The sequence below is a fragment of the Dioscorea cayenensis genome, chromosome 1, assembly GCF_009730915.1.
Source record: "Dioscorea cayenensis subsp. rotundata cultivar TDr96_F1 chromosome 1, TDr96_F1_v2_PseudoChromosome.rev07_lg8_w22 25.fasta, whole genome shotgun sequence".
Lineage (NCBI taxonomy): Eukaryota > Viridiplantae > Streptophyta > Magnoliopsida > Dioscoreales > Dioscoreaceae > Dioscorea > Dioscorea cayenensis.
Window position 1 is genome coordinate 1,221,619 of NC_052471.1, and position 13,900 is coordinate 1,235,518.

The window sequence follows — 13,900 nt, forward strand, 5'->3', positions numbered from 1 at the left end:
TTAGTTTAAATACAACAATTAAGATCGCATAGTTTTATTTATTTATTTATTTATTTATTTATTTATTTTGCTAGCCTCTATATTTAATTCTTAACTATGCTTTGAGAAAGAGTCAAACTCTCAATCTCATGTATTATAGGAGTCAAGTGCCATATATATAATGTTAAGATTATACTCTCAACCTCAAATACTTAAGAAAATAAAAATCTATTTTGTATGATGGAAATTTAAGGGATTTAAGATTGAAATGTTATGATAAAAAGCTCTGAAATGAGTAATTTATCTAAATGATAAGATGATAAACAATTTGAATTAACACACAAATATATATATATATATATATGGAAAAAGAACATCTAGGTAAGTCCCTATATTTGAAATCTAGGGACGTTTTAAATCTAAGCCGTTGGATCATCATCCAATGGTTGATTGTCTGTATAGACACTGTACATGTTTTTATTATTTATGATCACTGTACAACACTGTAGAACGCGGGTTCTACTGTTCATAATGATAAGAGCCGTCAGATTACAATCCGATGGTTATTATGGACATCTTTAGTTTTAAAATCTAGAGACGTCCCTAGATGATGGGTCCTATATATATATATATATGTGTGTGCGTTATTTCATAACTTCACAATTCTGCACACATGACAGTCCATGAGAATGACGAGTAATTAACCATATTGAAGATGCACTACTTCACTCCTCTCACCCACACTCTAGTTTAAACGTCTCTAATAATTCACAAACTATTAAAATAAGATCAACAACAACAATTAACCTTATTATTATTATTATTAATTTTTGAATAAAATTGATAAACCACTAATTAACCTCATTTTTATTCAGCATCCATAACATAACGTAAAATTGTGTAAAAACTCTTCCATCTCATATTAACAAATAATATATAGTACTCCCCACCTTGTCTACTCTCTCTCTCTCTCTCACACACACACACACACACGCACGCACACACAGACACACAATGGACCTAACAACTATTTTTTATCCTTCAGCCTATCAAACTATAGATCAGAATTAGATGATCTATTCTTTATTGTTCCATTCCTAAATTTCACATTGAATCAAAAGCATGGAGACAGGAAAGGAGATGAAGATGATCATGAATAGAAGAGCTAATGTGAATCAAAACATGGATTTAGATCACAAGAAAGCAGCAGCAGAAAAAGAAGAAGAAGAAGAAGAAACAACAGCAAAAGAAAAACAAGGAAATGATCATTCAATTACACTCATGTTTTCAAAGGTTGTAACTCCAAGTGATGTAGGAAAGCTAAACAGGTTAGTGATTCCAAAGAAGGATGCACTCAAGTTCTTCCCTTTAGATCCCTCCAAAGAAGTGCAAGGTTTGATACTAAGTTTCGAAGATCGAACCTGTAAAAAATGGCAGTTTAGATACTCTTACTGGAAGAGTAGCCAAAGCTACGTGATCACCAAAGGATGGAGCCGTTTTGTGAAGGAGAAGAAGCTCAAAGCCGGTGATACGGTATCGTTCGGCCACCGTATCGGCTTAACCGGAGATAAGCTCTTGTTTATAGATTGGAAAAGACATGGAACACAAACTAAGGATGGAATGAGAGTGACGTTAGGATTGAAACCTTTGAACTCTCCATTGATGATACCTTTCATGCAATATTCTTTGTTGCCACCTTTGATTATGATGCCTTTCATGCAATCTAGAGCTAATGCTCCTAAACAAGTTAGGCTCTTTGGAGTGAACTTGGTATCAAAAGAGTGAAGGACTTCAAGCATGTTTATCTTTTCTTCTTTTATTGGTTTGGTTTTGATTTGGATTGATTTGTAAAATAAGGAGAAGAATTATAAGAGGTCATGTCAATATATACATGCTTTCTTTCATTAAGTACTACATATGTTTGTCAATATTGTTGTTGAGTTTATCTATCTTGATCTTATATATTAATTGTTTTGGTGTTTCATTTTGTTGTGCTTCTCTTGCAGCTTAATTCAGTTTGATTCTGAAAACAATGTATTCAATTTTTGTCAATCTCCTTCAAGGATTTTTGTTCTCTTCACTTTCACACCTTTCAAGGTATGAATATTTACATTCAATTATTTATTAATCTCCTTAATTTGTTTATGTCTTGAATCTTTCTTTCTTCTTTGTTTTTCTTATTTTCTAGTTCTTGAATTTAGTTAAAGTACCACGCAATCTACTCAACCAGTTAAAAGATAAAATCACGTGAAGTAACAGTATGTATAAGATATATATATATATATATATATATAAGAAGGAACAAAAAGAGTAATTAAATTTAATGAACTAATATTAGAAGAGATTTTGTCTGCTTAATTAGTGGCATGATTAATTGAATTTTGTGTATTATTTCATGAAAACTTATTGATTTATGTGTGTACTATATATAGTTATTGGTTTTATATGCAAATTAATATGCAATAGAGAAGTCATCATTTTCTCTGTCCCATTTTCTTTTTCATTTGCATTACATAAAATAAATCCTAATTGAAATTGGTATTCATAAATTTCATTAATGATCTTATAGTAGGTATTACTTGTGAGTTGTGAAATATCTAAGAGGTGATTGCATAGTAACACTACTCGAATTAATATATACTTTGGTAGGAATTACCTTCTCCTTTATTTCTCTTTGGACAATGCATTTGCAAATATGACTATATGTTTGAATTTGAATTTACTTTGTATCTTTATTATGTTTAGTGAATAATTATAAAAACATGATAACAGTAAAACGTTCTTCATGCACACACTATATATAACTAACTCAAAAGTGGACTTTTGGGACTTTGCAGACACTTTATATTTATAGTGGTTTAGGCTTCTTGTAGCTTAGATTAGGCTACTTTAAGTGACCCATTAGAAGTGCATTAAAAGGTTTTATTTCTTTAATTTTCCTATTGTGAGAGTAATATACAGTCACAAGCAACGAAGTCATTACTGTAGCATCACATATATAAACGAGAAAATTATAAATGTGAGTTGCAAATATATATGGAAGCGAGGACTATATAACACAAAAGAATATGAATTAGCCACTTAAACACAAATTTTTGGGATTTTTTTACTATTTAAATAATTATCTACGGGTGAATTTTTTGGGTGGGTAATATATTATGATCATTTTTTAATTTTGAGTATTGAATTTCAATTTGTATCATTGTTTATCATGTACCCAACTTTAATTCGTTTTCATCAGGAGGGTACCAAGAGAATTTCAAAGAGAATTTAATGACATGTATGTTAGATTTACCATATCAACACCAGTTTACAGCATTATCTGTCTATGTGAACATGTCATATTACCAAAGAGATCTATATAACCACTCTTATAGACCTATTTGCTAGATTGGCATGGCATGGGGCATGTCAATATATAAGAGTGGACATGTGGCTCTCTTTGATGACATATATGTCATGTACGCTATACAGATGGCGTGGCAAACTAGTGTTAATATGGCAAATCCTAGGTAAAAGTCATCAAATTCTCCCCAGAATCCTTTTGGTATCCTCTTATTGAGCATAGATTAAAGTTGAATGACTAAAATGATATAAATTGAAGTTTAATGCTCAAAATGAAAAAAAAAAATTGACCATAATATGATACCCACTCAAGATATTTACGCAAACATGTGTATATATAGAATAAATTGACAAAAAAGATATCTCAAATTCTCACGAACTAATTTTCTACAAGCTTGAAGTATGTGATTGCAAGATTTTCAAAAATGATGAAATATGTTATAACACATGACTTGTTTGGATTGTAGCATAAGTTTTTTTTTTATAATGAAGTTGTACAAGCTACATGTCAAGGACAGGCGCATGTAAGGAGCTGAGTTCTACAATACTTGTGCTCTCCATCTGCGTGAGCTAAGATTCAAACTCATCTCTTCATAAGCCTGAATGTCTTATGTAAAGGATTTAGTGCCATTAAACCAAACAATCGTCGGCTTATAGCACAAGTTATAATCACTAACTTATTGCACAATTATTGTGAATTGATGTACTTAGATGAATTAATAGTCATGACCAATGAGGCCATGATTGTTTATAACACTTTAAACACCACCACCAATGAAGGAGCCACAAATCACAGATTTCTAGATTGCTCAATCCCAACTCTCTCATCCATACTCTTAGGTTTTTCTCCAGTGGCTCATCTTAAAGCTTCATAGTAAGGTATTATATAAATGTCTCCACTTCTTAAAGATAGAATCTCCCTTTTTTTTAGAATATCTATGGCTGTTAACTTGGACACGTTCTAAATTTAGCCATTGTACCTCTAGTTGCAATTGAACTTTTTGCAACATAGTACTCTTACTGACTTTGACTAAGTTCAATTTCCGTTGCAATGCAACATTAACACTCCTCCAACCCTCCTAGTTGTGTCTAAGCCGATGCCTTCAAATTCTCCCAATCTCAATCTACCAACAAGCTACTTCGTCACAGCCCGGTCAGTAATACCCTCTGGGTTACACCCTACCATTGTGCATCTGCATATACTAAAGATAGTCTTCAACGATCTTTCAATGATTTTCAAATATTCTACTAAATTTGATCTTTAAGTGACCCAAGTTTGGTCATTACAATTTTCTAATTATCAAATTGATCTTCTATTCATCCAAATTTAATTCTTCTCAATCTTCTAGTTCACAAACTTGAACTTCATCCAAGTTTGGCCTTCACAATATTTAAACAAGTCTTTAAATATCTTTGGCCATATTTAGCTTTGGCTTTCCTCCAAGTCTTGAGTGAAACCTAGATAGTGTTTTCATTTAGGCACGTACCCAGATAAGTTTTCAATATGATCTTATCCTCATGGTAGTTGTGCATAAGTTGATCCGGCCACTTGCCAAATATAGCCAATACCTTCATTTAACTTTGTCCTCACATAGTCATTAGTCCTTGTTTGCTCTTCAAGTAAAATCAATCTTGTCTTTTTTAGCTCTTTCTTAAGATATCTTGTTTAAACTGAATTTTTCTTCAATGTCATCAATGCCACATCACCATCAGTTGTCACGTCATTGTATAACTAAACTAGTTGTCTAATAATGTTAACTATGTGCTTTTGCACTAAATATATATATAGTAATTATTTGTTAGTTGTTATGTACGAGAATAAAAGTTGAATTATGTCTAGACTTAATTTACTTTATGGTCAAGTCGAATAAAATAGATTTATTAAACAAAATTTAGCTCAATAAATTTCATATATGTCATCCTGCACCATTAAACTGGCTCCTATATATTTGTTGGAAGAATTTGTTAATTACATGGTTTCCACAAGTGATAGAGTATCTTAAGATGGTGATCGATGCTTCTTTTAGATAATAATACAAGTCATAATCGATGACTTCTTGCTTTACTTAAATGAAACATTGTAGTCATGACTATAAATTCTTGAAGACCTCTATTATCAATAAAGTTTCAGAAGACTCATTAGAATGCTCTTTAGTTCTAAATTAGATGTGCTGTAACATTGATGTATAGAAATTTGATAAAAGGATAACTTGTGATTAATTTTTTTCGGGACTAATACATCACAGTATATAAATTATTAGCATTATAAATAGTACTGATTGATAAATATACTAAACCATTATCAAAACATATTTGGTTAAATGTTGCAATGTAGTAAAGTAGATATGCCTCTTACCTTGATGAGATATTAATCAATAGTACACGTTATAGTATATTTACATGTCATGATGATGAGATCGACAATGTTTTAATCGTACTGATTAATAACTAGTTGTTTGCTATTATATCAGAGACTATTTCATCAAACTTAGAGATTTGATGTTCTAAAAGCAAACATATGAAATCCTCACAAATTAACTCATGATGCATGTACTTTGCATTATCTGATTGAAGGGGTACTAAGTATGTTGATTATTAGATTTTATTGATTAATTAGTTTCAATGGAAGTTTCGAAGATGTTAATTTCCATAGCAATCAAATTGGATGATGAGTTAATGGTAAATAGAAATTAACAATCTAAAATGACATGAAATTCATAGACTAAATGCTTGGCAGCAATTTAGTTTTCTTAATTTGAAGATTTTGATCTTGTAACTAAATGATCAATGGTTTATAAATTCCAATGGGCATTGTATAAAGATGGTCATTCATGAAATTCGCTGAAGTTCATTGTTCTAACAAGTGTCCTCTTGTTTCTTAGCTTTTGTATGTTTGTCCTGCAAGATTAGATGAGCTCTTTCTTAATTTTGTTTTTTTTGTTTTTTTTTGTTTCAAATTACTCATTAACAACATTTGTGTGATTAAGATAAATAATTATGGTATCTTAAAAACAAAATATTGTCAAACAGAAGAGAACTATAGCATTACTATGTATATATATATATATATATATATCAACAAGGCAAGCATATATATAATGCTAAATTTTCAAACCATGGGAAATTGGTTCATGAGAAGTGCTTCTATGCAGATATATATATCTTGTTAATATATATATATATATGTCAATGGTTATACAGTTAATCAATGGTGTAAATGAACAAATAATTGTTATATTTTCTATGATAAATTTTAATTTTTGAGATTTTGATCACTTCATTTAGTTTATGTGCCATTGTGTAATGGTTTTTTAAGATTTCATGTAACTCAGATGAGCTGGGAAAAGTTTAATTATGTATCTTTTGATTTTAATTGTTTAATCCTTTTATCTCTGAAGCCAATGTTAGTTAATAATTTTAAGATCTTTGAATATGCCTTAGATCATTAATTTGATTTTAAATTCATTCACAAGTTTAATTATACCAAATATTAAGACTAATATATCTTTTATGCATGTTTTATACCTACAGGTTTCTAATGATAATTAGAAGGTGTGGTGCTTCCTCGTTTGCACTTAACCATACAAAATAAGGTATATGATATGAAATTATGGTGGGGTGTGTATGGATATAGAGAGAGAGAGTGTGTGTGTTAGAATTGATTTTTATGATAATCATTACTAAGCTTAATTTCAATTCCTCCTTGACTATCAAATTAAATGTGAATAACCTTTTATATATATATATATATATAACAGTTGTTTTCTCTATATTATCATATCCTAACATCGATAATTTTTTTTTCCTAAAAGCCTATTAAAATTCAACCATTTTATTGATATTATTCAAATCACTCAACAATATGACAAACAACTCAAACAATATTGAAATTATATTATAAAATACAATAATTTCATTCAAAATAATAAAAAATTATATTGGGAAATATTCAAAAAAACGAGGAGTTTACCAAAGAAAAAAACAAGGAGAACTATCTTTTACCCTTCCAAATTTAGAATCATTTTAGTCAAGTTTTCCGACTTTCCACTATTTTACTATTTTAGAAGAGTTTTGGGTTTTTAGCAATTCAATCTGGAATTTTATCTAAAGAACACTTGGGACTTCCTTTGCGTGAGCTACATTTGGAGCATTTAATTAAAGTATTACAACTATATTTTCAATTATAGAATATTTTCACTTAATTTACACATTCTGAAAATTTTTCACACCTCCATTCTCTGAGCTAGCCTTGGTATCTCCTAATTAAGGAGAAAAAGACCAAATTTGATGAGTTAATTACTACAGTGAAGCAAATCCTAAAGTTCCTAAATCCGAGCATCTGACCCTAAATAAGTTGCAGGTTATTTATTTTTATTTTTTTATAAAAAAAACCATGAAAAGAGGTTTTATGAAATAGTCCCCAAAAGGGGTTATTTATAATAAATATATAATGCAGGGTGTTAGCTGATAAAAAAATGCCGCCGGAGACATGGAAATAGATAAGAGGATTTTATAGCCTCGTATTCAAAACCTCAACCTTGCTCTCATGGCCACCAACGCGGCCATGGCGTCCCTCTCCGTCCCTCGCCACGCCATTGACAGCAGGCCCAAACTCTCCTCCTCCTTCCTTCCAGCCTTCTCTTCCCCCTCTCTAACATCCTCTTTCTCTCACTCCATTCCCATCCCTAGAACCTCCTCACTGTGCCGACGAACTCTTACGGTCAAAGCCATGGCCCCTCCAAAGCCTGCAGGGAAGGCCAAGAAGGGTAAGCGTCCCTATAACATCTCAAAGTTTCGATCTTTCCCAAATTTGATTGATTTTTGCTGCAGTGATTGGTATTGTGAAGCTGGCGCTTGAGGCTGGGAAGGCCACTCCGGCGCCACCGGTTGGGCCTGCTCTTGGTTCCAAGGGTGTCAATATCATGGCCTTTTGCAAGGAATACAACGCCAAGACGGCCGAGAAAGCCGGCTATGTGATTCCAGTGGAGATCACTGTTTATGATGTGAGATTGCTCTTCAATTCTGGTTCTCTTATGCTTCCTTTTCATTCTTAGATTTTATTCTTCTTAATGTGGTTGTTATTTGATATATTTTGAATGTGAATTGTTTGTGAAAAAGATTAGTTTGAGTATTTAGTTGTTTATTGGGCAGGATAAAAGTTTCACATTTGTCCTGAAGACTCCACCTGCATCAGTTCTGCTCCTCAAGGCTGCTGGTAATCTCCTTTCTCTGAATTGAATTTTCTTTTGTTTTTGTGTAAAATTGGCATTTTTAATCTGAGAATGAATTGCTTATGATTCATAGTTAGCAATGTAATCTTAGCATCGTGTGAAGGGGCTCTGTTTATGCCTTTAGGTGGCATTAGTTCTCGATGACCATTTTTATGCCTTATGAATTCTTTCTTACTATTTGTTATCATAGAGTTTACGGTTTTACTATTGGGAGGATGACACTGTTTTCTTTGAATTGTTGTTAAATTAATCTTTTATTTCCAGCTATCTATAACCTAACTTGGTTTCTTTTAGTGTCTTAATTATAAATTTTTTCTTGTGATTGTTGTTAAATTAGTCTTTAATGCCTTTAGATGATATTAGTTCCTGATGACCGTTTTCACACCTTATGAATTCTTTCTTACTATTCGTTGTCATAGGGTTTAACTTTTGCTTCTGGGATGGTGACAGTATTTTCTTGCAATTGTTGTTAAATTAGACTTTTATGCCTTTGAGTGATATTAGTTCCCGATGACCGTTTTCATGCCTTATGAATTCTTTCTTACAATTTGTTATCATAGAGTTTAACTTTAACTTCTCGGAGGCTGATGTTATTTTCTTGTAATTGTTGTTAAATTAGTCTTATATTTCCAGCCATCTATAACCTAACTTGATTTCTTTGGGCGTCTTATGAATTCTTTCTTATAATTCACTATCACTAAACTTTAATTTTGTTTGTGGAGAATGACTTGAATTTCTTGCAAGAGTCATTACATCAGTCTTTATTACCTGTGACTGAGAACTTCTAATTCTTTTCTCCTTTTTAATCATTTACAACTTTTCTCAAGCTTCAAGTCTATAAAAACTTTACAAAGTCTTTTGTTAGTTAATGGGGAGACAAATGCTACAGCAAGTTAAGAACAACACAAAATATAAGCATTTGCAAGGAAAGCAAAGTAGAACTGCATAATATTACTACTCTGTAAGAAGAGTGTGTCTTATTCTTATCTTGACCTAGATGACAGTTAATGATGGAACTAGGGCACTTCATGTCATGCATGAAAGCTTGATTGATATATGATTTATTTACACTGCTAATTTTTTTTTGTTTAGTCATAGAATGCCCAATCCATTTTGAGAAACTGTGAGAGGTAGTTTTCCCAATCTCTCATGTCTTTTCAGTGATATTTCCAATGTTTACAAGCTCAAGTTCCTGTTGGTGTGTTAAATTCTGATAAATTCTGAATTTGACATCACCTAGACATGCACATAATACTGTGCCCCATAGGTGCACATTTATTTTTAGTTCACACATCTTTTATTTGAAGGTTGTTTATTTGAAGATTAATGTACATGATTTCTGAGCAGTGAAAGATGTTTGTTACTACAATATTCGTATTATTTATATTATTGAATGAGTTTGGAGTCAATTTCATATGTATTCAGCTCAGATAATTAGTGGAAGCATCTGATAAGATTTTGTCTGTAATTCACAGGAGTGGAGAAAGGTTCAAAAGAACCGCAACGGGAAAAGGTAGGAAAGGTAACCGCCGAGCAGGTGCGAGCAATTGCCACAGAAAAGATGCCAGACTTGAACTGCACTAGTATTGAATCTGCAATGAGAATCATAGCGGGAACTGCAGCTAACATGGGCATAGATGTTGACCCACCAATTCTCGAGCCAAAAAAGAAAGTGCTTCTTTAGAGACTTTTTTCTAGTTTCATGTTCATCTTCACCATAGGCCAGGTACATCTATCATTCTAAATTTAATTTTGAGATCCTTTTGTAACATGCTATGTCTCGTTTAAATCAATGCAATGGCTCTTCTGAAAATGCATCTGTTGCTATCTTATCACATTGTTGAGCAATAACAAAACGAATTGAAAGGGAAACACTGGCAAATGCTTGGTATTTATTACAACAAGTCTTAGAATGACCGATGACATAAGGGAACTGTGCGAACATCATAGTTGCATAGTTGCTTAGTTTCAATATGAAAGAGCATTTTGGCTGCTGAAAATAAAGAACAAAGACATACATTAATGTTCATATATTCTTTGTAATGCCCACAAAACCAAACTTTTACTGCTTTTTGTGGAATTTTGGTCAATTATGGAGGTGGAAGAGCCGGAATTTTTTCTGATGAGTTTGAAAACTTTGCTATTAGTCTTCTATTCAGCCTAATGAAATTGATGATACTGGATTATAAAGATAGACTATAACTCAAACTACTTATGGTCAAATCTTTGTATATCTTATAATTTCCTGAAACCATCCATTCATGACCATCAATCGCCTTCCAGCGTTCATCGGTTCAATGTTAGGCCTTCGATAATAAAATTTTAGCGCATTCAGGTAAAGATGCATAAGGAAAAGTATTACATAGATCATCACTGACATAATTCAGGTAAAGATGCATGACATCGACTCACGGCTCATGCAAAGAGTCTAAATTCTTTTATTTGACTGCCAATTGTGATTTTGAGGTATCACATAGATGGATGAACTTCTCCTAATCCATGGAATATATCTCTCTCAAAGACAAACTTATGGTATTTGAGTTGACTAGTTAGCTTATGGATTGCATTGTCCAGGCTGTCATTTTGATTGGTCATAGTCAATAACCTTTTAGCTTTGGTGTTCTACTTTGTCTTAAACTTTTAAAATGGAGATTTTGGATGTATATTTTTGTCAAAAAATAAATGAATTAATTAATTAATTTTCTCTAAGAGAGAATAAATAAAGAAAAAGAAAAAGAAAAAGAAAAAGAAAACTTCTCACAATGTATATCCTTTGGTATAAAGTTTCCAGCTCTCTCCTTCCATGCAAGCACCAACATCAATTCATCTTTAAGGGTTTAGTAGTTTTTAAGGTCCCTTTTTTGACTTTGTTTGATGTTACATTTAGAAAAATAGAGAAAAGAAATATTTAATTTGATTGTTCAGCAAGAAATTAAAGGGTTTAAACAAGGCTTGAAAGAAAAAGTCAATACCCAACCCCACTCTATTTATCATCCTTTCTTTCTCTTTTGTGTGTGCGCGTGTGTATGTTTTCTTGTTTGTTTTTCAATCAAATCAGTGTGATTTGGTCCGTTTCAATATTTTTATATTATTTTGTTTTCAATTCCTTTTATATGGTCCAAAATGAGGTCACCCATATGTGTACATATATATATATATATATAAAAGATGAAATTCTAAAGTCATGTATTTGCATGAAGAATATACGGTTGATTTTATTTATTGACCAGTTTTTATTTTAATTAAAATATATGGTAGATAAAATGTTGATTGTTTTACCTATATATAATACACATCCCTGTAAAGTTATAAATAACCATAATTAAAAAAAAAAATTATAGTGGTTGTGCAGCTGTGCTATTGAATACTTATTTATATATATATATGAATAAAAAGTCGGTTATTTAATTACTAATATTTGTTCACCTAAAAATCAAAGACAAAACACACAAAATCACAACCGACATTAAAACAAACAATGACTGACCCACTACTACTTCTCTCCGTCAAAACATTGCCCTTCATTTTCAAACCAGTTGGTCAGTTCTTCTTACTTGCAAACAAACATTTCTTAATTATTGTTTTAAAATTCAACTCTGCCCTTTTATGTTTCTCAGTCTTTCTTCCCCTCTTTCAACCCCCTCATACTTCATTCATTAACTCATTCATTCATCAAAATTATTAATATTATAAATTTTCAAACAAAAAAAATCCCCTTTTTTTTCCCTCTATAAATACTCATTCAATTGCATGGTTTCCAGGTTTCAGTTCATACCCATTCTTTATTCATCAACCTTTCCATTCTCATGCTCGTCGGCATTACAACGCCGGCGCCACCCCGTCCAATCTCGCCGGCGATAATCTCTTTCTCCACTCACACTCATCTCTCTAACCTCCAACTTCTCCTCCCCAAACCTCCTCCTCCTCCTCCTCCTCAACCACCACCACCACCACTCCAATCACAACCAATCACTAAAAAACCAAGATTCAACCTCAAACTTCCATCATTTCTCCGGCCACCGCTCACTACCGACTCCTCCTTTTACGACGACAACACCATCTCTCCAAGAACTCTAACCCATCTCCACCACCTTCTCTCTTCTCCTCCTCTCCATTCCCCTAAAAACAACATATCTTCTCATTGGCATCTCTACCACGGCTCCGGCGACTGGTCCAACCTTCTAGACCCTCTCGACGAAAACCTCCGGCGAGAACTCATCCGTTACGGCGAACTCATCCAATCAGCCTACCAATCCTTTCACTCCTCCACTCCCACCTCCATCTCTCAGCTCCCTTCTCACCACTCCTACCACCCAACCCAAACCCTCTTCGCCACCTCCTCCATCCCTCTCCCTACTTGCTTCACCAACCGCTCCAACCCCATCGGCTACATTGCCGTCTGCGACGACCCCACCGAGCTCCGCCGCATGGGCCGCCGTGACATCGTCATCGTTCTCCGTGGCACCTCCACCGTCCTCGAATGGGCTGAGAACTTCCGCGCTAACCTCGTCCCTCTCGACTCCGACGATGTCCAAGTCGAATGCGGCTTCCGTAGTCTCTACAAAACCTCCGGCGATGCAATCCCTTCTCTCTCCTCCTCCATCGTCGCCGAAGTCCAACGTCTTCTCAATCTTTACTCCGGTGAAAAACTCAGCATCACTGTCACCGGTCACAGTCTCGGCGCTGCTCTTGCTGTTCTCGTCGCCGACGAGCTCAGCATGACTTGTTCTTCTTCTTCTTCTTCTTCAAATGGTGATGTTCCGATCGCCGTGTTCTCGTTCGGAGGGCCAAGGGTGGGGAACCGGGCGTTTGCGGATAGGGTTCGGAGAAGGGGAGTTAGGGTTTTGAGGGTGGTGAACGCCGGCGATGTGGTGACGAAGGTGCCAGGAGTGTTGCCGAGAGAGGAAGAGGAGGAGCCGTGGCACGTGCTGCATGGATGGTTTGATGGGTATGCGCACGTGGGAAGGGAGTTGCGGGTTGATAGTCGGGTTTCGCCTTATTTGCGCCCGAATCCGGATCCGGCTTGTTGTCATGATTTGGAGGCATATTTGCATTTAGTGGATGGCTATTTAGGATCCGATAGCCCGTTTAGATCTAATGCTAAACGGAGCCTTGTTAAGTTGTTTAGTCAACAGGGTTCGAATGTTAAGAAGCCCTTTGTTAGCACAGCCCGGGCTCTCGGGTTTTGACCCGTTTTGACCAGAATCCGAATCCGATTAACTATTCATCTGACGTCATAAATTGGGGTCTTTGTTTTATATAAAATAAAATTGGTTATATATATATATTTTTTTCTTTTTAATTAATAAGTGGTAAAACATTGGTTGATTGTTTTGAGTGTGTGT

General features: G+C 33.8%; 3 protein-coding genes across 3 annotated transcripts; all 3 read left to right on the plus strand.

Annotated features, from left to right (window-relative positions):
• The first annotated feature begins 1,260 nt into the window (after positions 1–1,260).
• On the plus strand, positions 1,261–1,764 carry LOC120262349 (B3 domain-containing protein Os03g0120900-like). Its single transcript, XM_039270450.1, has one exon. The coding sequence runs from the start codon at positions 1,261–1,263 to the stop codon at positions 1,762–1,764; it is 504 nt and encodes a 167-aa protein (XP_039126384.1).
• Positions 1,765–7,835: 6,071 nt separating this feature from the next.
• LOC120276609 (50S ribosomal protein L11, chloroplastic) lies at positions 7,836–10,368 on the plus strand. The gene is made up of 4 exons (XM_039283328.1): positions 7,836–8,090; positions 8,155–8,327; positions 8,476–8,539; positions 10,031–10,368. Exons 1-4 carry the CDS (start codon positions 7,871–7,873, stop codon positions 10,237–10,239), a joined length of 666 nt encoding a protein of 221 aa, XP_039139262.1. The 5' UTR covers positions 7,836–7,870; the 3' UTR covers positions 10,240–10,368.
• A 1,993-nt stretch (positions 10,369–12,361) lies between these two features.
• On the plus strand, positions 12,362–13,796 carry LOC120262359 (phospholipase A1-Ibeta2, chloroplastic-like). Its single transcript, XM_039270461.1, has one exon. It carries the CDS (start codon positions 12,362–12,364, stop codon positions 13,742–13,744), a length of 1,383 nt encoding a protein of 460 aa, XP_039126395.1. The 3' UTR covers positions 13,745–13,796.
• Positions 13,797–13,900: the final 104 nt, after the last annotated feature.